The sequence below is a fragment of the Oncorhynchus mykiss genome, chromosome 10 (genome assembly GCF_057628025.1).
Source record: "Oncorhynchus mykiss isolate SJ-2025 chromosome 10, ASM5762802v1, whole genome shotgun sequence".
NCBI classification, from domain to species: Eukaryota; Metazoa; Chordata; class Actinopteri; order Salmoniformes; family Salmonidae; genus Oncorhynchus; species Oncorhynchus mykiss.
Window position 1 is genome coordinate 46,820,538 of NC_143031.1, and position 25,319 is coordinate 46,845,856.

The following is a 25,319-nucleotide window of genomic DNA, read 5'->3' on the forward strand; positions in this document are numbered from 1 at the left end:
TTGTGCTGGGCCCTGTACCTCAGCACAGCAGCACAGTGATACTTTAATCCATGTGATTTTTGGATCTCTAATTTTAGAGAAGATTTAGTGTCACTACTCTACTCAGAATATTTTGAGCTGCCAGACTGGAGCTGTGTGTGTGTGTTTGTGTGTGTGTGTGTCTAAATTGTGCCTCTCTGTTTGACAGGGGGGGTTCTCTCTCTCTGTTTAGTCTGCGATGGTGCTACTCTGCCTAACCCCACTCAAGATGCTGCCCATACCAAAGGCCCTATAACAGACACAGTGACAGTGTCAGCACTATCAGAGCCTGGCTCTGAGACAGAAAACACCTCACTGTCTACTGATGTCCCGGTGGAGGAAGAGGGCCTTGTGGTGGAGGAGGGAGTTGTGGAGGAAGGGGGCCTTGTGGTGCAACAGCAGCCCGAGAAATAGAAGGCAATGTCGGGAGACGATGTGGTCTTCTCCTGTCTGCCGTCTGGATGTGACCCAGAGGGGATGGGGGTGCAGTGGGTGGTCCATGGGCACAAGGAGAGGCACACCATACTGGAGGGCAACCAGACTGGACAGGCACACCATACTGGAGGGCAACCAGACTGGAAAGGCACACCATACTGGAGGGAAACCAGACTGGAAAGGCACATGATACTGGAGGGCAACCAGACGTCTGACGATGCGTTTGCAGGCCGGGCATTCCTCTCCGGGAACCCCACTGCTGGGGACTCATCCATGATGCTGAGGAACGTATCGAGAGTGGACTGCGGCTTTTACCACCGTCTCCTCATTCCCCATATATGGCACCACTGTGGATGGGAATGGGACCAAGCTCGGCATCCATGAGGTCCTGGGACAGTACTGAATGCTAGTGTGCTGCTTGAGGATACAAACTCAGCAGTGTAAAAACACATGTAGCCAGACGAAACAGAGTAACTGGGTCAGTTCTGTAAACTATCTGGATATGTATAAATAAAACTGTCTTGACACAAACCAGTTCAAAGCACATTGATATGAGTACCATATATGGCATTTGGCACAATTCTAGAGTAGTCTTTGTTGTTGTTCAGTTTGATTCTCACCAGGTCTCCCTCCATAGGTCAGAATGGTGGGCGTCATCACGGCAGTAGTTGGTGTGGTGGAGGGGCTTTGCTCTGGGACATTGACGCATTTCAAAGAGAAGCTGCCATGCCTGAAGAAGTGAGAAGGTGCTCTTGTCAGGTGAGAGAGTGAACTGTGGGTATGTATCCATGTGAGGGGAGGAAACCCCCCAAAAGAACGCGTCAAGTAGAATGAGATAATATACTGTATGATATTTAGCAGACACTTTTATCCAAAGCAACAAACAGTCATATATGTTTTACTTATGGGTGGCCCCAGCAGGAATCGGACCCCCGGCCCTTGGCATTGCTAGCACCGTGCGCTACTGGCAGCATACCACCCTGCATACCACTGCTGGCTTGCTTCTGAAGCTAAGCAGGGTTGGTCCTGGTCAGTCCCTGGATGGGAGACCAGATGCTGCTGGAAGTGGTGTTGGAGGGCCAGTAGGACGCACTCTTTCCTCTGGTCTAAAAAAATAAATATCCCAATGCCCCAGGGCAGTGATTGGGGACACTACCCTGTGTAGGGTGCCATCTTTCGGATGGGAAGTTAAATGGGTGTCCTGACTCTCTGAGGTCATTTATTGTAAGAGTAGGGGTGTTAACCCCGGTGTCCTGGCTAAATTCCCAATCTGGCCCTCAAACCATCAAGGTCAACCAATAATCCCCAGTTTACAATTGGCTCATTCATCCCCCTCCTCTCCCCTGTAACTATTCCCCAGGTCGTTGCTGTAAATGAGAACGTGTTCTCAGTCAACTTACCTGGTAATAAATAAAATAAACTGACTAAACCACACAGATAGCGCTGCCACTGGGACAGTTTGTTCATTTGGCAGCTTAGATGGAGAGGAACCGTAATTTATACACACAGCGTCAGACTAATATTGGCACACAGAACCAAATCTCTATGCTACTCAGTCTGTCACGAGAAAGACTATTGCCAGATAGACTCCAGGACCATGGACATGAACAGGCAACAGAAATAAAGAGAGAGTGATTGGGAATTATGTTTGATTCATTGGTTTAATCTGTCCTGTGCACTTCTCTTCACAGGTGGAGACAAAGATAAAATCGCGCCTCATCAGCTCATTGTTATAGATGTTTCCAAATAAATGTCACTAGAAAACAGCTTATGCAAATGAAGCTACTTTGCTGTTTTTCTGGCTGCACTTTTTGACGTGATTAAGTTAGCCATAGTTGGCTAGCTAGCAAGTAAGGGATAAGAACGTTGCAAGCAATATGGCAATGAAACATTTAGAACGAACGACTGGGTCGCGTCTATAGATACAGGTCAAAAAGACTGAACGACTGGGTCGAGTCTCTTGCAACCAAACCAATAGAACCCTAGATTTGTGACGGGACTATATATTGTGGAAGGATGAAATTGTATGAATAAATTCATAAAAAATGCTTTTACTTAAAATATGTCAATCATTATTTGAACATGATGGTAACCCGTTGTATAAAAGTGATAATCCTCTCGAAACTGGTGTTTGGAGAATATATTGGCAGTTTGCCGGACCTTGACTTCGTCTCGGGCCTAACAACACCGGTTTCTCGGGCATTATCACTTAAATTGGACCAACATCTAAAACCAAGTCAGCGGGTGGATGGTCTCTAGGTATGAGCATCAACCCCAATATAACTAATAGGACCCCTTGTCTTGAATTTGGTGAAACAGTTCCCCTTTATTTCCCGGCTTGTTCACGTATCAAAATAATTCACCTTCTCAGTGGTAGAAGACAGATTTACTAACTTGCTACGGTTTCTGCCTGACTGCTTCTGGGCATATTTCTTCCAATCAAAAGTCAACCTCATCTTTGAGTGACCAACTCCATATCAGGACAATTATTTATGATGTCCTGTGTGTTCCTTTTCAAAACAACATCTTAAACCGTGGGAAACTGATGCCTAATATAATTACATTGCACGTTTGTTTAGGATTTATATAAACTGATTGATACAATTTCGAAAATACTTATTCTTGTTTTCCAACTATTTTCAATTATTTACGTATTTTGGCTTCGCTGTAAAGAAACAATGCATTCTTTCAATATAGGATTCTTTTTTGGGGAAACAGCTATGATGATTGACTGCCCTCTAGTGGTTCAAATGGTTGCACTAGAAACAGTAACAGTATGAATAAGGAGCTTCTATGCCCATAACTTCTTTCCATTTTGGATTCATGCAAGAAATGGTAATGAAAGAATAAAAACACAAGTACATGAGAAAGATAAATATGGTTTGGGAAATGATTGTCCTTGGTGACATCAAGGTTGCTAGCTGTAATTATATCTTAGACGCATGTCACCAATACATTTAAGTCAATATTATTTCACTATCTCCATCCAGAATAAAACACCAGGCATATTGTTCCCAATTCATTTATTTTCTTTAGACTCCATACAATACATGTGACATAAATATACCTTTGTGGAGACAACCGATTCTAACATACACACCATCTCCGTCACACACATCCACACAACACAAAAACAACATTAACGTCAACAACATCAATATACCCAGAGAGATGGAATAGCAAAAATCACATCTGTGAGGCGGGGAGAGGAAGAGGGCCTCAACCTGAAATAAACAAGGTGCCTCTGTCCCTTTAACCATGTGTACATTCCCATTTTTGTTAACAATCTATTGTTGGTGGTCACACCTGGGAGATGAAAGTGACACTCCACTTGAGAGGCCATGTGTTGCAGCTAGTAGTTAAGTGCAAGTGTAGCACCTGATTGGGGCCCAATGTATATTGGCCTGCAATAACGGCTGTAGTCGTGTGCTCATCATGGATGACGAGGGGGCTGAAGGGAGAGGAGCAGCACATCCATGCGATGTGGTCAGGGATGACGGTATTGTAATGTTAATAGACTAATGATGAGATTTGGTATCAATGAATTCAAGTTACATTTTTTAACCTTTATTTAACTAGGCAAGTCAGTTAAGAACAGATTCTTATTTACAATGACAGCCTACCCCGGACGACGCTGGGCCACAATTGTGCGCCGCCCTATGGGACTCCCAATCACGGCCGGATGTGATTCAGCCTGGATACGAAACAGGGACTGTAGTGACGCCTCTTGCACTGAGATGCAGTGTCTTAGACCGTAGCGCCACTCGGGAGAAAATATTCCAGTAGCCTCGTACAAGACAATATGGTGAAATAAAAAGAGCAAGGGTTGTAAACGGGGTGCTTGAACATAGTGTTGGAATGTAGAGGAATGAACACTTAGGAATGACTGAGGTGTGACGGTCACTGCAGCAAGGTTTCACAAAACAGGGGCCACTGAGATACTGCACGGCACAGCACAGGGACTGGGGGGCCTCAGAGGGGAGGTGAGAGCTCAGTCCTCCAGGGTACGGAAGGCGTTCTGCATGTCCTCCAGTAGCTGGGCGTAGTCTGCTTTGATTTTGACCTCGCCCTCCTTCACTGGGTCCTGAAACAACAGAGGTATACAGAGACACTGGGTTTAGGAGACACAGCGAAATGCAATAACACTCAAAGACAAAGTCCAACATTGGATGTGCAAAGAAGACCAGAGGTGGTAGAGGGATTGGGGAAGTTGGTTAAAGCAAGGGGCGGAACAAGCATGTACCTTGAACTTCATGGAGCTGAGCCTGTAGAGGACCTCTCCCATGTGCTCCCTGATCATGGACCAGGTGATCTTGTTGTCACTCTGAGCCGTGGTCTCGACTGCATGTCGCGCCAAGTCGTAGAACGCAATCGTATTGGAGAGGATGCCCACCGTTTTGTAGAAAGGGCAGAACCTTCAGGAAGGGGCGAAAAAGTCAATCAATTAATCAATACGCGCATAATAACTGACGATTAAGCCAATTTACTATGTCTATGACACACAGATGTGTGTGTATTTACCTGTCGTATGGAGTATAGCCATTCTGCTGCAGGAAGTCATCCTTGAGTAGTTTAGCAACCTCCAATGTGATCTTGTCGGTCTCAGCGAGAGATGCCTGTTGACATGGCAGGGGGCACAGAAATGAGTGCATAGTGCGTGCATACACATGCTCACCATCAACCTAGGCCGTATGTATAAAATCGACCCATAACCTTTATTCACATTGGCCCCTGCCTCACCTTTCCCACAAGCTGCACAATCTCAGCCAGATCCTCCTCCTCCTGCAGGATCTCCTTGGCCTTGGTGCGAAGCGGCACAAACTCAGGGAAGTGCTTGTCGTAGTACTCGTCCAGCGCCCGCGTGTACTTGCTGTAGCTGATCAGCCAGTTCACTGAGGGGAAATGCTTTCTCTGCGCCAGCTTCTTATCCAGACCCCAGAACACCTGTCAGATGGAGATAAAAACAGGAATGAGGAGTAGGAAGGGTACAAGTTTAAATTGTCCAAATTTTAATATATACAATTGAGGCATTACCTGTACAATACCCAGCGTAGCTGAAGTAACAGGATCCGAGAAGTCTCCACCAGGGGGAGACACACTAGGGGAAAATAACAAGGCCAAGTTATTCAGACACTACAGTCTGCCATCACTGTATCATACTGTACGTTCCAATGAGGATTACACTACATGGTCCAGGTATCTGGTGTTGCAGGACTGGTACAGGTCAGAACCCGTCTGACTCTTAGAGTCAGGAGGGAGGGTAATAGAGGTTCTCCCTGCTGGTAGAATGATGAGGTACTCACGCTCCAACAATGCTGACGCTGCCCTCTCTCTCTGGGTTGCCCAGGCACTTCACCCTGCCAGCACGCTCATAGAAGGAGGCCAGTCTGGCTCCCAGGTAGGCAGGGTACCCGCTGTCTGTGGACAAGCAGCACACAGAGCTCTGACAGGCTCAAAATGGCAGACATGTTGCTGTGATAGGTTTAGACAACCATCCTCCATTGCTATTTGCTCAGTGTACTCACCAGCAGGCATCTCAGCTAATCGTCCTGAGATCTCCCTAAGAGCCTCTGCCCATCGGGAGGTGGAGTCGGCCATCATACTGACATTGTAGCCCATGTCTCTGAAGTACTCGGACAGAGTGATTCCTGCAGTGGCACACACAAGTAAGACTCAAAAGCACAGAATCAGAGTCAATACAAGGTTATGAGTGAGTGGTGACTCATCCCCCAACCGTCTAGAACAAAGGAGAGAAATTAGCACAACTACCAACAAAAATGATTTACAACTATAAACTCCAGCAATACTGAACAAAAATATAAACGCAACAAGTGTTGGTCCCATGTTTCATGAGCAGAAATAAAATCACAAAAAGCAAATCTCTCTCATTTTGTGCACACATTTTTTAATATCCCTGTTAGTGAGCATTGTAGGATTTTTTATTAATTTATTTGCAAATTATGGTGGAAAATAAGTATTTGGTCAATAACAAAAGTTTCTCAATAGTTTGTTATATACCCTTTGTTGGCAATGACAGAGGTCAAACGTTTTCTGTAAGTCTTCACAAGGTTTTCACACACTGTTGCTGGTATTTTGGCCCATTCCTCCATGCAGATCTCCTCTAGAGCAGGGATGTTTTGGAGCTGTTGCTGGGCAACACAGACTTTCAACTCCCTCCAAAGATTTTCTATGGGGTTGAGATCTGGATACTGGCTAGGCCACTCCAGGACCTTGAAATGCTTCTTACGAAGCCACTCCTTCGTTGCCCGGGCGGTGTATTTGGGATCATTGTCATGCTGAAAGACCCAGCCACGTTTCATCTTCAATGCCCTTGCTGACGGAAGGAGGTTTTCACTCAAAATCTCACGATACATGGCCCCATTCATTCTTTCCTTTACACGGATCAGTCCTGGTCCCTTTGCAGAAAACAGCCCCAAACCATGATGTTTCCACCCCCATGCTTCACAGTAGGTATGGTGTTATTTGGATGCAACTCAGCATTCTTTGTCCTCCAAACACGACGAGTTGAGTTTTTACCAAAAAGTTATATTTTGGTTTCATCTGACCATATGACATTCTCCCAATCTTCTTCTGGATCATCCAAATGTTCTCTAGCAAACTTCAGACGGGCCTGGACATGTACTGGCTTAAGCAGGGGGATACATCTGGCACTGCAGGATTTGAGTCCCTGGCGGTGTAGTGTGTTACTGATGGTAGGCTTTGTTACTTTGGTCCCAGCTCTCTGCAGGTCATTCACTAGGTCCCACCGTGTGGTTCTGGGATTTTTGCTCACCGTTTTTGTGATCATTTTGACCCCACAGGGTGAGATCTTGTATGGAGCCCCAGATCGAGGGAGATTATCAGTAGTCTTGTATGTCTTTCATTTCCTAATAATTGCTCCCACACTTGATTTCTTCAAACCAAACTGCTTACCTATTGCAAATTCAGTCTTCTCAGCCTGGTGCAGGTCCAAGATTTTGTTTCTGGTGTCCTTTGACAGCTCTTTGGTCTTGGCCATAGTGGAGTTTGGAGTGTGACTGTTTGAGGTTGTGGACAGGTGTCTTTTATACTGATAACAAGTTCAAACAGGTGCCATTAATACAGGTAACGAGTGGAGGACAGAGGAGCCTCTTAAAGAAGAAGTTACAGGTCTGTGAGAGCCAGAAATCTTTCTTGTTTGTAGGTGACCAAATACTTATTTTCCACCATAATTTGCAAATAAATTCATTAAAAATCTTACAATGTGATTTTCTGGATTTTTTTTCATCACCTCTCATCTTTTTAAGTGGGAGAACTTTCACAATTGGTGGCTGACTAAATACTTTTTTGCCCCACTGTGTGTGTGTGTGTGTGTGTGTGTGTGTGTGTGTGTGTGTATGTATGTATGTATATAGTCATATATATGACCGATTTCCTTACATGAACTGTAACTCATATATATATATATATATATAAAACCAAAAGATGCATATCTGTATTCCCAGTCATATGAAATCCATAGATCAGGGCCTAATGAATTTATTTCCATTGACTGATTTCCTTACATGAACTGTAACTCAGAAAAATCTTTGAAATTCTTGCATGTTGCGTGTATATTTTCGTTCAGTGTTGTAATGTGATTGCCTGGTACCTGTGTAAATGGAGGCCTCTCTAGCAGCGACAGGCATGTTGGAAGTGTTGGCCACTAGCGCTGTTCTCTTCATGATACTTTCCACCTTTCCATCCACTTCCATTGTAAGCTATGGAGCAGGGAAGAACACCATTAATCAGACTGAGTACACATCAAACTGGTGATCGGCTATACCAGACATCCTAGTAGTGAAATTCCCTGTAATCTCATGAACCACGTCGTCAATTATTACAATTTGACACGCGTACGGCCACTAACCTCAGGGAAATCTCTCAGCACTTCAGACATCTCATTTCCACGCTCTCCGCAGCCCACATAGATGATGACATCACTGTTGGAATACTTGGACAGGGACTGTGAGATCACAGTCTTGCCACAACCAAAGGCTCCTGGGATAGCGGTGGTGCCTCCCTGGACACACCTGTGAGAACAAGCACAGAGCCAGAAGCAGATGGCTTGTTAGAGGGTTCACTCCAAGGAAGTGTCAGGAGGAAAGGACATAAAATGGAGTGAGTAGAAAAAAAGGAAAATAAAGTAGAGATAGGTATAACTCACGGGAAGAGAGCATCCAACACTCTCTGGCCAGTAAGCAGGGGGTGATTGGCAGGCAGCTTCTCTGTGACCGGGCGAATCTGTCGCACTGGCCAGACCTGGATCATGGTAAACTTCTCCTTCAAACCCTCAAACTCCAGTTCCAGCACCACATCCTGCCGATACACAAACACAATTGACCAAAACAGAGACAAGAGAATGGGATTTAAGCCGTTCACATCCATGTTCCATTATTCAACTGCAAAGACATTTAGTAGGCGGAGGGTGACTCACATTGACATCATAGTTTCCAGGAGGGGCCACGTAGGTGACAGTGCCTCTGCTCCGGGGTGGGAGCATCAACTTGTGCTTGATCAGGGAGTTCTCAAACACCGTGCCATAGATATCCCCACCTGTTATGTGACTGCCAGTCTGAGGTAGAGATGGACAGGGGGAGGAAGAGGACATAATATGTAGATTTAGGAGTTGGATCATATTTCAGTGGGGACACACCTTACACACACACTCACAATGAAAATACATTGTTTTCTTACTCGAAGACTCTGGCCAGGTGTAAACTCCCACTTGAGGTCACGGTTGAGGGCCCCAATGTTGACTCCTCTAGGGATATATATGCTTTGAGTGAGGTCATTGATGTCTTTGAGGGGACGCTGGATACCATCAAAGATGGACCCCATGATACCCGGCCCCAACTCTACAGACAGGGGCTTTCCTGTCCGAAGGACAGGGTCTCCGACAGACACACCAGCTGTGGCGTACATTCAGGAAACCTAACCACATAGCCTATATGCCCAATAAGAGGAACACATCGGAATAGAAGTACACAAGAGTAAGTGAACCATCAACATTAAGTGAAGGTGGATGTAACTCTGTTTAGCAGTGAGCAGGTATGACTGAAAAGGATACAGGTCTCTTCGTAGACCTGAATGGTTGCCATGTCTCCCTCCAGCCTGATGATCTCTCCCACCAGCTCACTGTGGCCCACACGCACAAGCTCGTACATGGCCGCTCCTGCCATGGCGGTAGCTGTCACCACTGTTGGTTAAAACATGTTAGACAAAGAACAGAGGACAGAAAACATGTTATTTGCATGTAGCACTGAGTTTGGATACATGATCATGTGTAAATAGATCATATTTTTGCCATATTGGAACAGAGCAGGCCTAATTGACCAGGGGGAATAATCATGTGCTTAAAACTTTGTTAGCCCACTGAACTAACTCTTAGGTTAGGCATTGGCCTGGGATCCTTGATTGGAAATTTAGACACTGACCTGGACCTAGCCTCTACTCACCCGAGAGTGGAAGACTCCTCGCTCATCTCTAACATGTAGGCTCACTTTTTGTGAACGGTCTCATCACAAGTCAGACTGTTGAATAAATGTCATTTGTATGTACTTTACCTGTTGTCAGCCGACTTTGTCCTTATGTAGGAGGTAATCTGATAATAAATATCCAGAATAGTGTTATTAACCCGGCTTTAAGTACACTGGTGTGTATGTCAGTTTGTATTTTCAATGCCGACGCAATTCACACACGACTTGTACAATATGTAAACAATGGCTGAGTTTAGCCGAAGCACAGACCAAACGTTGTCCCACGCAATCAGCTGGCAAATTTCACAAGCACTTCCAGCTGATTACGAGGGAACGCCGTTCGGTAGAAAACGGTCAGTTACATTCGGTTAATGTTTACATATTGTGCACCGCGTGAAATGCGACAGGAGATGGAAAATACAAGCAACAGAACATTCCAGCGCCGCAAAATGTCAGGGTAACCACGGGAAAGTGTTGTTTACCCATCTCCACTTCCTACCACCAAAAGGACCAACAGCATGGACAACCGTTAAAGTAAGTTTACATATCATTGTATTCAACATTCTGGCTTGTAGAGACTATCACGTATTTTTACGGGACACTTATTTCAGACTGATATCCATGGAGTAACCATAGTAAAAGTCTAATGTTTAGACAAACCTGGCCCAGAAACTCCATGTACATATCCAAACTCGCTTTCCCTCTCCTCATCACGGATTTTAGGAAGCTTGGAAGTGTCCATCTGCAAAGTGTACAGAGGAAAATCAGAGAGATCAATCATGTGACACTTCACTATAATCATGGTGCATGACACTTAGCTATATTACTTAACTTTTTCAACAAACCAAATTACTTAATGGATTTAAAATAATTCACCATGAACACACAGAATCAAAACACATTTCATTCATTGGTAGAGACATGCATGTAGCTAGGTAAACTAGCTTGCTCAGGTCCTAATACCTGACCCGAGAGCTTTTCTACCATCTGCTTCGCAAAAGCAGGAAACAAACCAGCTAGGATTCAGGAAGCTAGTTAATTAACTAGCCTCTACATACCATATTACAAAGCACCAAAAAAAAAAAGTATGAAACGCAGTTTGTTGTTTATCACAAACAAGCAAACCATATAACGTTAGTTACTAGCTAGCTAACCTAGTCGTAGAGTCAGTCAGGTGACACTGACAGACCAGAAAGGTAACAGCTAACGTTAGCTAGCTAAGGTTAGCTAATCTGCGTGGTCTATCATCATTTACTAGCCAGTTGCAATGAATTGACATTCATGTTAGCAAAATAAGTTCGGATAATACGATTCGGTTTGATTACCTTTTCTTACTGTGCAATGTTCCAGGACCCTTAAGAAAATGTATTTTCGAAGGGGATGAGCCGTGATCAGCTGACCAACGCAAGACTATCTTGGGAAACAATTACCATTTTGGCTCAAAGCCCTGTTTTACATTAGGATAGACGGGCTATGGGAGTCAAAATGGCGTAACAGCGCCACAGTTTCAATCCCTTAGCTCGAACGCGGCTGTGGCTGCGTTCTAATATCCTTGAGATTATTTCCTCAATGACATGGTTTACAAGGATACAGTCAGAGTCTAACTATTTCTTTGCATAGCATCTTAGTCAAATTAGATACTCTATTTTTACCCGGTAAATTGACTGAGAACACATTCTCATTTACACCAACAACCTGGGGGATGAATGAGCCAATTGTAAATTATTAGGTAGCCATGATGTTATGAAGGCCAGGACACCGGGGTAAACACCCCTACTCTTACGATACATGCTCATTATCACTGCCCTGGGCAGTGTTGCCAACTCCTCAGTAAGGAAAGTAGCTATTGGCTGTCCTAAAAGTCGCTAAATGACGATATTGCCTAATTTGCATAATTGGCCATGTGCATGTAATTGTGATGGACGCTGTAGGACAGAGGAGTAACATCGTGGGAGAGACAGAAAGTGAGTAACAAAACACCCTAAATATGTTTAGAACTACAAATGAAAACTTGAAAATAAGAGAGCCGCACACTCTTTGAGCTCAGATGCAAAAATGTAATACCAACGTTTCGACAGCCAAGCTGTCTCCATCAGGGTATAATCACAAACACTGCGGGATGACTCGTTTATATAGTGTCAAAAGACACAGGTGTCTGTAATCATGGCCAGGAGTGGCCTAATATCATTGGTTAATAATCAAATATTAAAATGTCATACAAAGAACAGCATACAAACAAATGGATAGCATACGATCATAGATTAATTTGACTATACAAGTTTACACACAATTACAATGGCAAAGTCACAATAATCACAAGAATGGCTTCAGATCAAAGTCTACGTTGAGACCGAAGGGCGCAAGGGTCTTTAAATTAAAGATCCAGGCAGCCTCTCGTTTTAACAATAAATTATCAAGGTCACTCCCTCTCCTAGGGAGGGTGACATGTTCGATGCCAATATAACGCAGAGACGAAATCGAGTGGCCTGCCTCCAAGAAGTGGGCCGCAACTGGATAAGTAAAGTTTTTACACCTAATGGTGCTACGACGCTCTGAAATACGTACTTTTAATTCGCGCTTTGTTTTACCTACATAATTTTTACCACAAGGACAAGTTATAAGATAAATAACTGCATTAGTGGAGCACGTAATAACACTACAAATGAACCTTCTGTCATTCTTTTTTTTTTTTTTTTTTTTTTTTATGTCACAATTCCAACCCTTTATCCGTGTTTGTTTTTTTAGTTTAGTCTTTTACATTTACATCCCGCCCTGAATGTAAACCAGGGCGGGATCAGCCAGCGGTGGCATTCAGCATGTAGGATTAATCTGCAGTCTGGACAAGGAGGGGCGAACATCTCCTGCTCTGACTGCAGCTGGGAGGGACTGCTGCGCACAACATAAGTACTATGGGACGGTGTGGGGCCCACGGCAGCACAACGCTGCTCGTTGAGAAGAGTAAGAACGATATGTGCTTTTACTTCAGTCTCCAAAAGTCTCCAATAACACCAGGAAAAGGCGCTAGATTTGTTGCTTTAAAATAAAATGTGTGCTAGAGGGGTCTGAATACTCACTAAATATAGCGACAAAGTTGCTAAATTGGCAACACTGGCCCATGGGATATTTTTTTTTTTTAGACCAGAGGAAAGGGTGCCTCCTACTGGCCCTCGAACACCACTTCCAGCCGCACCTGGTTTCCCGTCCAGGGACCGACCAGGACCAACCATGGGGCATATGCTGCTGGCATAGCCTTATTGATATACAATCACTAAGCCTATTTTTACTGTGATAGGCCTACATTGGAAAAATACACTTCGTAGACCTACTAGTCTAAAGTGCCCAGCAAAAATTGTAAGATTCAATTGGCCTAGCAATGACAGGCTATTTGATCAGCAAAATGCATTTCTATAGTCGTGTGTGCTCGTGTAGTACGCTAGCATCTATAAGGATTTCCATTAGTGGTCTAAAATTACTGTGTCCCATGATACAAATTATGGAGAGAACAGATCCACAGAGCAGAACGAACTCATGTTTTGATGCATCACACGGCGTGAATCCAAAGGTAAGCCTATGAGTTCATTTTACATACCTTCCCTGTATGATTATTTTTATTAGTCTATTCTGGATATGTCTACTTTATTTTCTTTCAGAATGAATTTTGTAATAACAACATACGGACACGGGATTCCTATCTCCAGTTGGAATGAGGACCGTGCGTTTTGCTGTTGGGACTTTCATCAGTCTGATTCTCCAAGTGGGTATGACGCACCAGAGGACGAATGGTGAATATTGCCATGGTTGGAAGGACGCGCAATCTACTTGGCGAGAGGGTTTCCACTGTCCCGAGCGCAATGATCAAAGAGAAGCGGTGATCTGCTGCGGAGCTTGTGGGCTGCGCTACTGTTGCGCACTCATGAGAGCAAGACTGGATCAGGGAAACTGCAACAACCACGAGCAAGTTCAACAGCCTGGCACTTCTGATGACAAGAAAGTTGCCAAGAGCACAGGTAAGTTGTAGCCTAGGCTATTGAAATAGGACCAAATACTTCGATGTTGATCCTTGCATGGTTATTATTATGCTGGCTATATAAGGCCTAGGCTTTTTCGGCATGTTCTCGCTGGTCACACACGGGTTGAATCAACGTTGTCCGTTTACGTCTGTGCCCAGTGGTTAGGTTATTCCTTGATAACACACACCGTGAGATTCCTTGTAGCCTAAAATGTATTGGTGAATGAGAAAGCCGAATGCAGTGTGCTTGAATCCATCCAACCCACCAAATTGCCTTGAAGTGTGGCCTCATGTCCAAGCATTTATTAAACTCTTCGATGTGCAGTTAGCCTACTCCTGCACATCCCGAGAATCATGTTACGACTTGATCTGCTGCCAAGGAGCTTTTCAATGAACTGTTTGTTTTTAGTGTTGCATGTTTTGCACAGTTTACTGACTTACCCTATTAGAATGTTCTACTCTTGAGCAAATTGGAATATGGACACATCCCTGGCCTTGTGAGAACTGAAGAGCAGGGGAGTCACATGACTGTGCATAGTCTATACAACTACAACATATGTACACAGGAAGGTAATCCTTAAAATGTCTTTCCTTTTCACTCTATCTTCCCTTCCACTTCTCTCCTGCCCCCTGTCCTCTTAATTTGTGTTTTAATTTCACTCTGTAGTACCTGTCTATGTTCCCTTTGTGATTGTGGGCTCTTTGTTTCTGGCCTTTATCTTTCTGGGCTCCATGGTGGCCATGGGTGTCTGTCTGAGTCGTAAACAGGAGATCTCCCAAAGCCCAGAAGGTGCTGCTGGTCCCCAGGGTGGGAGTGGAGAGCAGCAGCAGCAGCAGCAGGAGGCTGTACCCATGACAGGGACGTCCTGTGGTTCCACCTCATCTCTCTACCCTCCCAATGCCAGCCAAGCCTGTCCAACTGGATCCTCATGTGTCCACCAAACCTTACAGAGGCAGGAAACTCCCACCAGCCCACAACCCTCCATGGCTCAACCTTCTACCATGCACCCCTCCATGGTGTTTTCCACCCTGGTTCACCCCTCCATGCTTCACCATTCCATAATGCATCCTTATATGGCTCAAATGCCTACTTTGTATACCTCACAAGAGGAAAGCCGTCTTCTACCATCTCCCTGCCCGCCATCTGGCTATACTAAACCCAGACACACTGAAGTGATCATATAATTTGTGGCTTTGACTTTTACAGACTCCAGTGGGGAGTATTTGGGTATTCAAATATGAGTTAGCCAAATGAATACAAATATTGAGGAGAATAATTGCAATTGGTCAATGACCAATAATTCAAGCTTTCACATTTTATTTTGACTTAATGAATGGTATTTATTTGTAAACATGCTGTATATGTGCTACTTTAAACAAACATCACAAATTGCTGACCTATTTCGGATGTTTTGTCCACAATAGAGTTATATTACTGTTAAGTATTTCTGATGCAGCTGTCTAACTCTGTACATAACCCCATCACATGATATCATGACTCCCTCATTTACCACTCTTTATCTGACACATTCTTCACTGTGATCTCTATACATGAATAGAATTCACTCTGGGGGTTGAATGTCCACCGTGCTGAATGTTTGCGTGTCTAGCTAGACGTCTTTTACCAACTGCGGCTTTTACAATTGAAGTTACATTGTGTTTTTACCTCCCATTTTTAGACTTAATTCCATACTTCCATGTGTCCATCTGAAGCATGCATCTTCAGCATTAGGCTAGGCTATCTTATTAGGGAGACCGTTATAGGCCTAATCATTCAGAATCATGTTTATTGTCCTACAAGAGGAAAATCTTTGCACCGCTTACAAATAACATACACAAAACATAGAAAACGCAGTTGGAAACAAGCTACAAGTCACACACAACTAGTAGCCCCAAACTACATGGAGTTGGTAATGAATCAGGGAACCCTAGGATAATTGTGGGGTAATGGCGTGGTATAGCAGACCTAGCTATAATCATCCCAGGGGAAAACAAAGAGATAAATGTGATAGTGTCTGGGGGCTCAGTGTCATGGATAATAGAGGTATTAGTGGCTGGGGGTGGAAATGGGTGCAGTGATAGTGATGTGTGAAAACATTGAGGTCAACAGTGGCATTGTCATTGAGGGTAAATACTGTATTAGGGTTAATAAGGTTGAGCTGGCCAAAGATTAGGTCTCTGTTTGAATCACAGAAGCCCCAATATGTTACTCTTCAAAAAGCGAACCCATTATGTCATTGAGTTCATATTGAGGCCCCTCCCTGCCATCAGAACATGCATTAGCGCACCGATGATGTCTTTCGTACTGTGATCTACAGACCTCCATTAAAGCCACAGCAGCCAGAATCACTGTGCCTTTAAGCCCCCAGACCTCCATCCCACTCCCATGGTTCATGTGCCATCTGTCAGGATGGGCTCATCTGAAAGGGTGGTGCTTATGCCCAAACAAACCACAAGGTGGTACCTGGCTGGAACCCACTCCTGTGGTTCTCCTGAGAGACAGTATCCAGCTGGACTGAAGAGAAGGAGAGAAAACAAATGGAGAACGGCATCCGTAGGTAATTACTCACCTGTGTGCAATATGGAATTGCACTGGTTATATCAATTTGGTAGAAGAATAAGAGTTTAGGAGGAGTTTCCATAACAACAACGCCGATCATGCATTGAAAAATAAATCTTATAACAATTTGTCATTCAACTGTAAAATGTCATAATCAATTATTACATCTAAATCACAAAGCTCACTAATCGTGACAATTTGAGATGAACTATTTGGAGAGCTGCCAGACAAAAAACGCTTGAATGTACCAAAAAACGAATTCATAGGCCTACAAGTGAGAAAATAGGTCGTCTGACAATGGGGTGTGACCGTCGTGGGGTTGCGATGCCCGCAGTTGGCTGGGGGGTCATGAGCTGTCACCCCCTGGCTGCATCCATTCTCTTCTGAAACTATTCATTGACGGCCCGAAAGTGGTAATATATTCAGACACATTCTTCAGCGTTTATAATACATTTGAGAATAACTGGGCTAAACCAAAGACGCATACGCCTAATAATGCAATTTATGAAATAATGTAAGCTTGTGTTTGCGTCATTATCCCGATAACTCACTCGTCGTGCTGTCAAACTGCCAATGGTTGTCATGATGGATGTTTTTGGCGAACCTGATTGGACGACACAAATAAATCTACTAATTAAATCTCCGAGCCTGGATGCTGATTTGTGCAGGAGATTGCTCCTCACAGAAAGAATCCGGCTCTGGTGAGATGAGGGGACAGGATGGCAACTCGATCGGTGGACCGCAGTTGAATACTCCTAAAAGGACACTTTTGGTGAGCGGTCCGTCTTTATCATGTTGTTCACCATATCCCTATGTCTTCCCTCCCTTATTATGTCTGTTTAAGTATATTATATATATATATATATATATATATATATATATATATATATATATATATATATATATATATATATATATATATATATATATAATTTATATATATATATATATATATATATACTACAATTAGGATGATGCTATTTAAAAACCCTCAGTCACGGGTCACAGACCACCGCTCTTTGATAATAAACCGGTCCACCTGGAGTTGCAGGCACTTAATTATTACTATGTATCAAGATCTGGCATCGCTCTAAAGTGGTTTGAAACATAGTAGGCCTATCAATAATGCCCTCACTGTTCGCACAGTTTAAACTTATTGTCTCTCCTAATCACCACAGAGCTTTTGGTTGGGACAACCTTGCTATGCTTGCTTGTAATTGCGTGCGGAATCTATTGCTCAAGGCTGTTAGATGCTTTGCCCTTTAAGGTTTGTTAATAAATGTGTGCTCAAGCTTGCCATCGATGTCATTCTGTTTGTTCTATTGTTTAGGGATTTTAACATGGCTAAACTTCATCCCAGTCTTTATGGCATGTGCCACCATTCACAATATTTGCAGAAAGGCACCTAACTTTTAAATTTAGCATAGTCCTTGTGTCAAATAAGACCTAACACATATATCCTTCCCTTAGATAAGCCAAATCATAATTTTATAATAGCATAATTATTAAACAGTTGCATGAGTATTGCTTGCTGTTTTGGGGTTTTAGGCTGGGGTTCTGTACAGCACTTTGAGGTATCAGCTGATGTAAGAAGGGTTATATAAATACATTTGATTTGAGTATGCTTGACTGAATGCTAAAACCTGCGTCTCCCAGAGGTATAGTGGGCTTTAGCCTTGTTGAACAACACAATCTTGAAATGCCCAGAAATGGGTTTTGATTCCTGGTTGTTTACAATAAGCATAGTTTGAGCCTATAGTCACTCAGTGGGACTCTCTTGTGATGGAATGCTATCTGCAACTCTTTTCATGCAGTTATAGGTCTGGAAACAAGTCTTGATTGAAGGGGTGTTGAGTAATACAATGAATTGCCTCTAATGAATTTTCCATGAATGAAATGAAAGGCCAGTGGGGTGAAGTAAAGAGTAGTTTGTGGCCTGATGAAACCTGTATGTGTCCTGATGGCATTACGTAAGACGAGTGGGATTTGGTTAGTAATGTAATCCGGAGAGGTTTGGGTCGATTGTCTCTGCCTCATGATTTAATCTGGTCTGAATTGATTGTTTGTGTCTGTCTGTGCGGAACGTGGCTGTCATTGTCAGCGGCTGTGTGTCCCAGCAGGTGGTGTGTGGCGCGGTGTGAGGGGAGGTCATGCCCCTGGTCAAGAGGAACATAGAGCCCCGGCACCTCTGTCGAGGGGGGCTGCCCGAGGGGATTGGCAGTGAGCTGGAGTGTGTCACCAACAACACCCTCTCTGCCATCATACGCCAGCTCAGCAGTCTAAGTAAGACATACCTTCCACACAGTCACAACCCCTCATCATATGCATTAAGCAGTCACCTATCACTTAACCAGCCTTACGCCAGCATACTCTAGAACAGTGACCTATACAGCCTCATCCATCGGTGTTACACTGGAAAACTGATCAGCTTAGGCAGATGCATTAAGTTGGTACATTTAAGTGTTTTTATTGATTCAATTCTATTTGGTAAAATACATTTTATATTGACAGATGTGTGTGTAAGTCTGTGTGTGCATGCGTGTGTGTTTGAGTGTGGGGAGGGAGTAAGAGAGAGAATTAGAGTAGGAGAATTTACCAGACATCTGTCCTATATACCCACATTACAGTGTGTGTATCTGCATGCTGTTTGTGTGTGTTTGTTTGTGTGGGGTGGGGTTTTATGAAGTCACTGGAGATTAGAGCTTAATGTAGAGCTTAGTGTAACAGATAAAGGAGAGAGTGAGTGAGGGAGGGACGGAGGTAGAGAAAGAGTATGGAGACAGATTTCACAATCACATGCTCTTCACTCAGTGTTTGAAATGTGCAAATCTCAATCATTTGGTTGGTTTCCCGGCCCATCAGACATGTGCAAATCTCCATCACTACGTTACTCCTGTCTGTTCAACTTGACCTCAACAAATCTCTTTGCTCTTTTCTGTGTACTACGACATGTACCTCGCCAATGACTTTGTCTGAGCATTTAGACACAGGTGAATGTCTGTATTAAAGGACATGTTCAAATGTTTTTACCAAATCTAAAAACATTTTTTAATGTAAATTGCATCTTATCAAAGTGTCCAGACATTTTTTTTTGCGATTTCACTTGGTTTTGAGAAACCACCCTCAGTGGTGGAAAAAGTACCCAATTGTCATACTTGAGTAAAAGTAAAGATACATTTAAACAGAAAATGTTAAGTCACCCAGTAAAATACTAAAAGTATTTGGTTTTAAATATACTGCAGTATCAAAAGTAAAAGTATAAATCATTTCAAATTCCTCAAATTTAGCAAATCGGACTGCACAATTTTCTTGTTTTAGTTATTTATGGAGGGCCATGGGTACACTCCAACACTCAGACCTCATTTACAAATGAAACATTTGTGTTTAGTGAGTCCTCCAGATCTGAAGCAGTAGGGGGGATGACCAAGGGCATTCAAAATGTAACGAGTACTTTTGGGTGTCAGGGAGAATGTATGGAGTAAAAAGTACATTATTTCTATAGGAATGTAGTAAAGTAAAAGTTGTCAAAAATATAAATACTAAAGTACAGATACCCCCAAAAGGACTTAAGTAGTACTTATACCACTGCCCAACCTAAAAACCCGGAGGTTAGGCCCCCCAGATAGCATATCAACATGTCATAAGACATTTTTTTTTTTTAATGATTATTACTACTACAGGAAATTAGCTTTAAAACTGCACTATTTTGATGGCAAACTGCGTAAAATAGCATGAGATTAGCTATAAAACAGAAATTTGTGCTCTCTGCCACATGACCAAATGTTAATAAATAATCCTACAAAAAAATATATAGATAGACCTGGCGGGCCCCGCGAAACTGCACTACGCACTGTTGCACATGGAAAAGTATCGCTCGAGTCCAACAAAATTGAAAACAATGTTGCGGATAAAGTTCCAAATTACACATTTTCATGTGTACAACATCTAAAGACTTGCATCACTATACTGAGAGCTTTTCAATTTGTAAAAGGATGTAATTTGGGTGTTTTTGGAGCCTTTGTTAATGTTTATCCGTAGCCCCCAAACTGCAGAAATAGCAATGAGGAAGTCTACTGGTGGTGGGGCAAGTTTCTCAAAACCAAGTGAAATTGTAAAAAAAATAGTGTCTGGACACTTCACTTACATCAAAAATAGAGATTTGGTTAAAAAAAAGTGAATTTGTCCTTGGCTCCTCTCTTTCTTCATAACTCAGGTAAACATGCGGAGGATGTCTTTGGAGAGCTTTTTAGTGAGGCTAACACATTTTATGTGCGTGCCAACGGTCTCCAAGACCGCATCGACCGCTTGGCTGTCAAGGTCACCCAGCTGGATTCCACTGTGGAGGAGGGTCAGTTTGGGGTCAGGGAATAAGAAAAAAAAATAATAATTCTCTCTAATGTTGAAAGACAACTAAGTCATTAGTTCTCCTGCTCGTCTTTGGTTCTGCTTGGCCCATAATCTACTTATTATTTTCTATCTCAGCATCTTCTTATTCCTGTTCATCTTCCTATCAATCTCACATTCACTCTAATGCTTTCCAGTCTCTCTGCAGGACATCAACATGCGCAAGGCATTTAAAAGCTCTACAGTCCAGGACCAGCAGGTGGTGTCCAAGAGCAGCACGTCCAACCCTGTGGAGGACATGTACAACACCAGCGACAAGCCTCCTTCTCTCAGCATTCTCTCTGCTTACAGGTACACTGTACAGATACAACCACCAGACGAGCATTAACCTCCAGTTGTGACCAATAGCTAACTAGTCTCTCTTTTGACACAGAGATGACCACACCGATGGGATGAAGTTCTACACGGACCCATCCTACTTCTTTGACCTGTGGAAGGAGAAGATGCTGCAGGACACGGAGGACAAGAGGAAGGAGAGAAGAAGACAACGCGTGAGAGCCTTTTAATGTCACCCTTTCAGAAAGCCTCAGGCTTTTTGCTTCTTAATAACGACTCATTTCTTTGGGGCAACTTGTGTATACAATATCCTGTATAACTCCACACCTACAGTATCAGCAAAATGACCTCTTTCTCTCTCGCCCCCCTCTCTCTCTCTTTTCCTCTCTCTCTCTCCTCCTCTCTCAGGAGCAGAAGCGATGTGTTGACGGCACACTTCAGCGCGAGGTGAAGAAGGTTCGTAAAGCCAGAAACCGCCGTCAGGAGTGGAACATGATGGCGTTCGACAAAGAGCTCCGCCCAGACCACCGCCACCCTCACTCTCTCCACCGGGGGGTGTCGTCTGAGGGCTCCCTCTCCCCAGAGAGCAGGTCAGTGATTAGGACCATTGTCGTCTGAATCAGCTTCCTTCCCCATTTGTTTTGCAGATGGCATATTAACTTTTTGTGTTAGTGTAAAGAGTTCATCACAATTACTTTTTTGTTGTTTAGATATGGTCATGACCTGCCAGACTACCCAACTGCTCCAGGCCTTCCACATTCTGCATCCAACCATGCCCTGGCTCACCCCTACCCGCCTGCAGACATTCACGAGTCTGTAGAGCATGAGTACCACAGCATCGGAGTCAGTTACAGAGAAGGGACTCTCAACCGCACACACCACTCCCCACCTCTGCATCGCTCCACTGAGAGAATAAATGGCACTATGACGCTTCCACCTGCGGACTACAGGTACTGTTTTTGTAACAACTCTAAGTACAAGAAATCAGGAAAGCAGATTAGTAACTCTCTGATTTGTAAATACCAATGTGTTGTTAGCTCAAATTCTGCGTTCAGAAACTGAAAACCTTCTCTCTGACTTTCTCTCTCTCAGTATAATGGAGTACTATGCCAGTTCCGGACCACCACCCCCTCCCCCAGCCCCTCTTATCCCATCCGCACAGACAGCCTTTGGCTCTCCCATGGTATCCCCCACCCCCCTTACTGGATCTAGGACAGGGGCCACAGGCTATGGTCTCCCACCCCTACCTCCCCCAGGACCTCGTATGATTCCACCTCCCCCAGGTCCCCCTCCACCACCAGTACCCCCTGCCCCACCCCAACTGGCAGGACTCAGTGACGGGAAGAGACAGGACACCCAGCCTCGAAGTGACCTTCTGTCAGCTATTCGCATGGGTGCGTTTTTTTGTATCCAGACGTTTACTCTTCTTCTGGAGATGGCAGAGTTGTTTAAACAGTGCAAATGAGTTTAGACTGTGTGTGTGTTTGTGTTCCTCAGGCATCCAGTTGAAAAAGGTGCAGGAGCAGCAGGAGCAGCAGGCTAAGCGGGAGCCTGTGGGGAACGATGTGGCCACCATCCTGTCCCGTCGCATCGCAGTGGAGTACAGCGACTCGGAGGACGACTCCGAACTGGAAGAGAACGACTGGTCCGACTGACCCTGACCCCGTCCTTTACAGTGACCTCACACCATGGACACATCACTCCTCCAGCCCAGCTATCCCACAATGGTGATGATGCAGTACAGATGAATTATGGGAGTCATATTTTCAGTATGCATTAAGTGGGTATAGGCTGAGAATCCACTTGCATTTTAGTGTAAGTCCTGTAGGTGAGTGGACAGGACATGAATTGAAGGAAAATTTGTGTCCTGATGAACTGAGATTCAGCTGAAATCACTCAAAGGTACACGGACCAAATAACCAAGTAGTGAATTTCCCTTTTCCATACAGAGCTGTCTAATCTCTCTTTATCAGACGCCAACGTTACCATTTCATCTGACATAGATCACCAACACTGTATTCTCAATGTCACTAACCTCATTTATGATTTGATCTGGATTTAGAAACCATTAGAAAGGCTTGAGGTTCTCTCTGTAGCTTAGACTGGCTCTGAACAGACATAGCGGGTACGTTCCAGCCCGACTGTATTTAAGATGCAACCAGTGACAATAATTATGAATTGCTTGTCAATGTAAACATGTCTCTTCACATGTATTCCAGAAATACATTTAATATGATATGCAGATCAGCAAGCTGTCCACTGAGTGGCACTGTGCTCACGTTTAATGCTCACTATTTAAATGATTCATTTTTGAGATTCGAAAATAAAAATAAATTCTAGATTTCTAGCTATCAACAAACTGCAAACGTTTTCATCATGCTGAAATGTTGAATGAAGAGTGACAGGGTGACAATGTGAGTAGATTACCTTAAATAGACCTCAAACAAGTCAAGGACTTCATACTGCATGAGGTCTCTAATATACTGTATGGACAGGCTCCTATTTGACTAGATGTACTGCTGTGACACCTGTGCATGAATTCCATACAAGGCGTCTTTCGTACAAATGGAATAGTGGGGATAAATGTTTGTTTGACAAGGGCAAATGTAGATATTTTATGTTTGCATAATAGCCCAATTTCTGTGCTATTGCAACCCACAAAACCGATAACTCTGAATGGATTCAAATTCAGTAAGAACATCAGAAAGAATTTAATATTTAGTCAAATCTGATATTGAATAACTGAATTTGGCAAAAATTATATGATGGAAAAAGACAACCATTGGGTAACCAATGTTTATTATAGTTTATATTTTCCCAGACCAGTTCAGAGCAAACCAGACCATAGATGGAATAAAATTCCCCAGAGCTTCAACTGCATCAAAAGTTTCACACAGTTCCCCGAGCGCTGTCTTCAAAGAGGGTGACTCCCAGAATGCCTCAGCTTGTTTGTGGTTTAAGGGGTGCACACAACCTTGGAAAGATCATCAAATCACTGTTTTACCACTCTACTTAATCCCTACAACAAATAGAAAGATTACAAAAAGGAGAGAATGGAGAGAAGTGGAGTGTGAGATTAAGTAGAAACTTGATGGATGCAAATTGACTGCTCAGTTTCCCAGTGTTGCTAAGGGGAGTGACGAATCTTGATTTCAAATCTCCCAGGCCGGAGAGTGGCTGGTGATCGGACGTTCCCTGTTACCTCTGCAGTGGCCAGCCCCTCTATTAGTGTCCGTTGTTGTGGCCATCTGCCGGATTACCCAGCAGGTTATATTTTTATAGAGAGCATCCCATTGTTATCCCGCCTGCAAAGGTTTACATTAAGGTTGAACTCGGGTGCGCTTACAATAGCTGATGAAGTAAGCTCTATCCTTCTAACAGCAGCCCTTCTCATCTTCTCACTGTTAGAGAGGCTGGTTACGCTGGGTTTAAAAGGGCTGCTTTACTATGGCATGAAAGAGGATCTCATGCAACGCCACTGTCGCCGATTTCTTTTCATGCATCATCAATAAGTGATGCCCAGGATAAAAAAAAAAACATTTGTATGTGCCAAGTGTAATTGTCTAATTCTAATAGGCATCAAAAGGCCAACTTTTCTGTGTTACCATACAGGTGAACTCATTCCTGGGAAAAACATTTTTTTCTCAGCCTAGTAGGAGCGATGGCGTCCCCCTTTTTCCCTGGTCTAACGAGATTAGTCGTGCCAGTGCTCCCCCGGCTGTCACGCTACTGTCTACTTCCCATCTCTCCCCCGGGCCTCTAAAGTGACTAATCCAGCCCCTGTGGTCCGCACGGTTCTGTAGGGTAATTAAGGGGGGGGGGGGGCACCCCCCTGGCATGTCCCTCCCCAGGCCTTACTCGCTCTCTTTGGCACCTTTGTAAGATGGGATGGGCTGGGGTGTATGAAAGTGAGAAGTACCAGTGACTGAAAGAGAACTTTCTGAAAGTGTATTCAAAGTATTCAATTAATTTTAGTATCCATTTAATGTGATACAGGTCCACATTTAGATGTATCATGTAATCCTTACCCAGCTCGGAGCTTGTGATAACACATTGTGGGAACTGAGTCCTCATTTAAAAATTAGCATGCATTTGGTCCATGCTTAGTCTACGTGATCTT

General features: G+C 43.7%; 3 protein-coding genes across 12 annotated transcripts; 2 read left to right on the top strand and 1 right to left on the bottom strand.

Annotated features, from left to right (window-relative positions):
- Positions 1-3,461: 3,461 nt before the first annotated feature.
- On the bottom strand, positions 3,462-11,750 carry LOC110534093 (V-type proton ATPase catalytic subunit A). 2 transcript variants are annotated; one of them, XM_021618761.3, is made up of 15 exons: positions 11,276-11,750; positions 10,611-10,692; positions 9,542-9,670; positions 9,169-9,383; positions 8,909-9,046; positions 8,639-8,790; positions 8,342-8,504; positions 8,084-8,192; positions 5,979-6,101; positions 5,757-5,871; positions 5,488-5,551; positions 5,194-5,397; positions 4,975-5,069; positions 4,697-4,868; positions 3,462-4,537 (listed from the first exon to the last, which is right to left on the bottom strand). In XM_021618761.3, the coding sequence occupies exons 2-15, from the start codon at positions 10,690-10,692 to the stop codon at positions 4,445-4,447; spliced, it is 1,854 nt and encodes a 617-aa protein (XP_021474436.1). In that variant the 5' UTR covers positions 11,276-11,750; the 3' UTR covers positions 3,462-4,444. The 2 variants fall into 2 exon arrangements, with proteins under 2 accessions (XP_021474436.1, XP_021474435.1); XM_021618760.3 differs by lacking the exon at positions 11,276-11,750 and adding an exon at positions 11,009-11,169.
- Positions 11,751-11,852: 102 nt separating this feature from the next.
- LOC118966790 (uncharacterized) lies at positions 11,853-15,349 on the top strand. 2 transcript variants are annotated; one of them, XM_036990505.2, is made up of 3 exons: positions 11,853-11,914; positions 13,601-13,957; positions 14,627-15,349. In XM_036990505.2, the coding sequence occupies exons 2-3, from the start codon at positions 13,654-13,656 to the stop codon at positions 15,142-15,144; spliced, it is 822 nt and encodes a 273-aa protein (XP_036846400.1). In that variant the 5' UTR covers positions 11,853-11,914; positions 13,601-13,653; the 3' UTR covers positions 15,145-15,349. The 2 variants fall into 2 exon arrangements, with proteins under 2 accessions (XP_036846400.1, XP_036846399.1); XM_036990504.2 differs by lacking the exon at positions 11,853-11,914 and adding an exon at positions 13,419-13,512.
- Positions 15,350-16,825: 1,476 nt separating this feature from the next.
- LOC110534094 (actin-binding protein WASF3-like) lies at positions 16,826-23,558 on the top strand. Of its 8 annotated transcripts, none has more exons than XM_036990498.2 (9): positions 17,182-17,291; positions 18,637-18,802; positions 20,733-20,867; positions 21,061-21,214; positions 21,297-21,414; positions 21,608-21,789; positions 21,910-22,149; positions 22,292-22,593; positions 22,697-23,558. In XM_036990498.2, the coding sequence occupies exons 2-9, from the start codon at positions 18,670-18,672 to the stop codon at positions 22,852-22,854; spliced, it is 1,422 nt and encodes a 473-aa protein (XP_036846393.1). In that variant the 5' UTR covers positions 17,182-17,291; positions 18,637-18,669; the 3' UTR covers positions 22,855-23,558. The 8 variants fall into 8 exon arrangements, with proteins under 8 accessions (XP_090042997.1, XP_036846393.1, XP_036846392.1 ...); XM_036990497.2 differs by having other exon boundaries at positions 17,186-17,291; positions 18,640-18,802; XM_036990499.2 differs by having other exon boundaries at positions 17,201-17,291; positions 18,621-18,802.
- Positions 23,559-25,319: the final 1,761 nt, after the last annotated feature.

Bases quoted from the DNA above. Each gene is read 5' to 3' on its own strand.
- LOC110534093 (XM_021618760.3), bottom strand. The intron at 5,872-5,978 runs GTGAGTACACTG...GCTTGTCCACAG, and splicing joins ATTAGCTGAGATGCCTGCTG to ACAGCGGGTACCCTGCCTAC. The intron at 5,070-5,193 runs GTGAGGCAGGGG...CCATGTCAACAG, and splicing joins TTGTGCAGCTTGTGGGAAAG to GCATCTCTCGCTGAGACCGA.
- LOC118966790 (XM_036990505.2), top strand. From the start codon at position 13,654: ATGAGGACCGTGCGTTTTGCTGTTGGGACTTTCATCAGTCTGATTCTC. The intron at 13,958-14,626 runs GTAAGTTGTAGC...TTCACTCTGTAG, and splicing joins GAAAGTTGCCAAGAGCACAG to TACCTGTCTATGTTCCCTTT.
- LOC110534094 (XM_036990498.2), top strand. From the start codon at position 18,670: ATGCCCCTGGTCAAGAGGAACATAGAGCCCCGGCACCTCTGTCGAGGG. The intron at 22,150-22,291 runs GTACTGTTTTTG...TCTCTCTCTCAG, and splicing joins CTTCCACCTGCGGACTACAG to TATAATGGAGTACTATGCCA. The intron at 22,594-22,696 runs GTGCGTTTTTTT...TGTGTTCCTCAG, and splicing joins TCTGTCAGCTATTCGCATGG to GCATCCAGTTGAAAAAGGTG.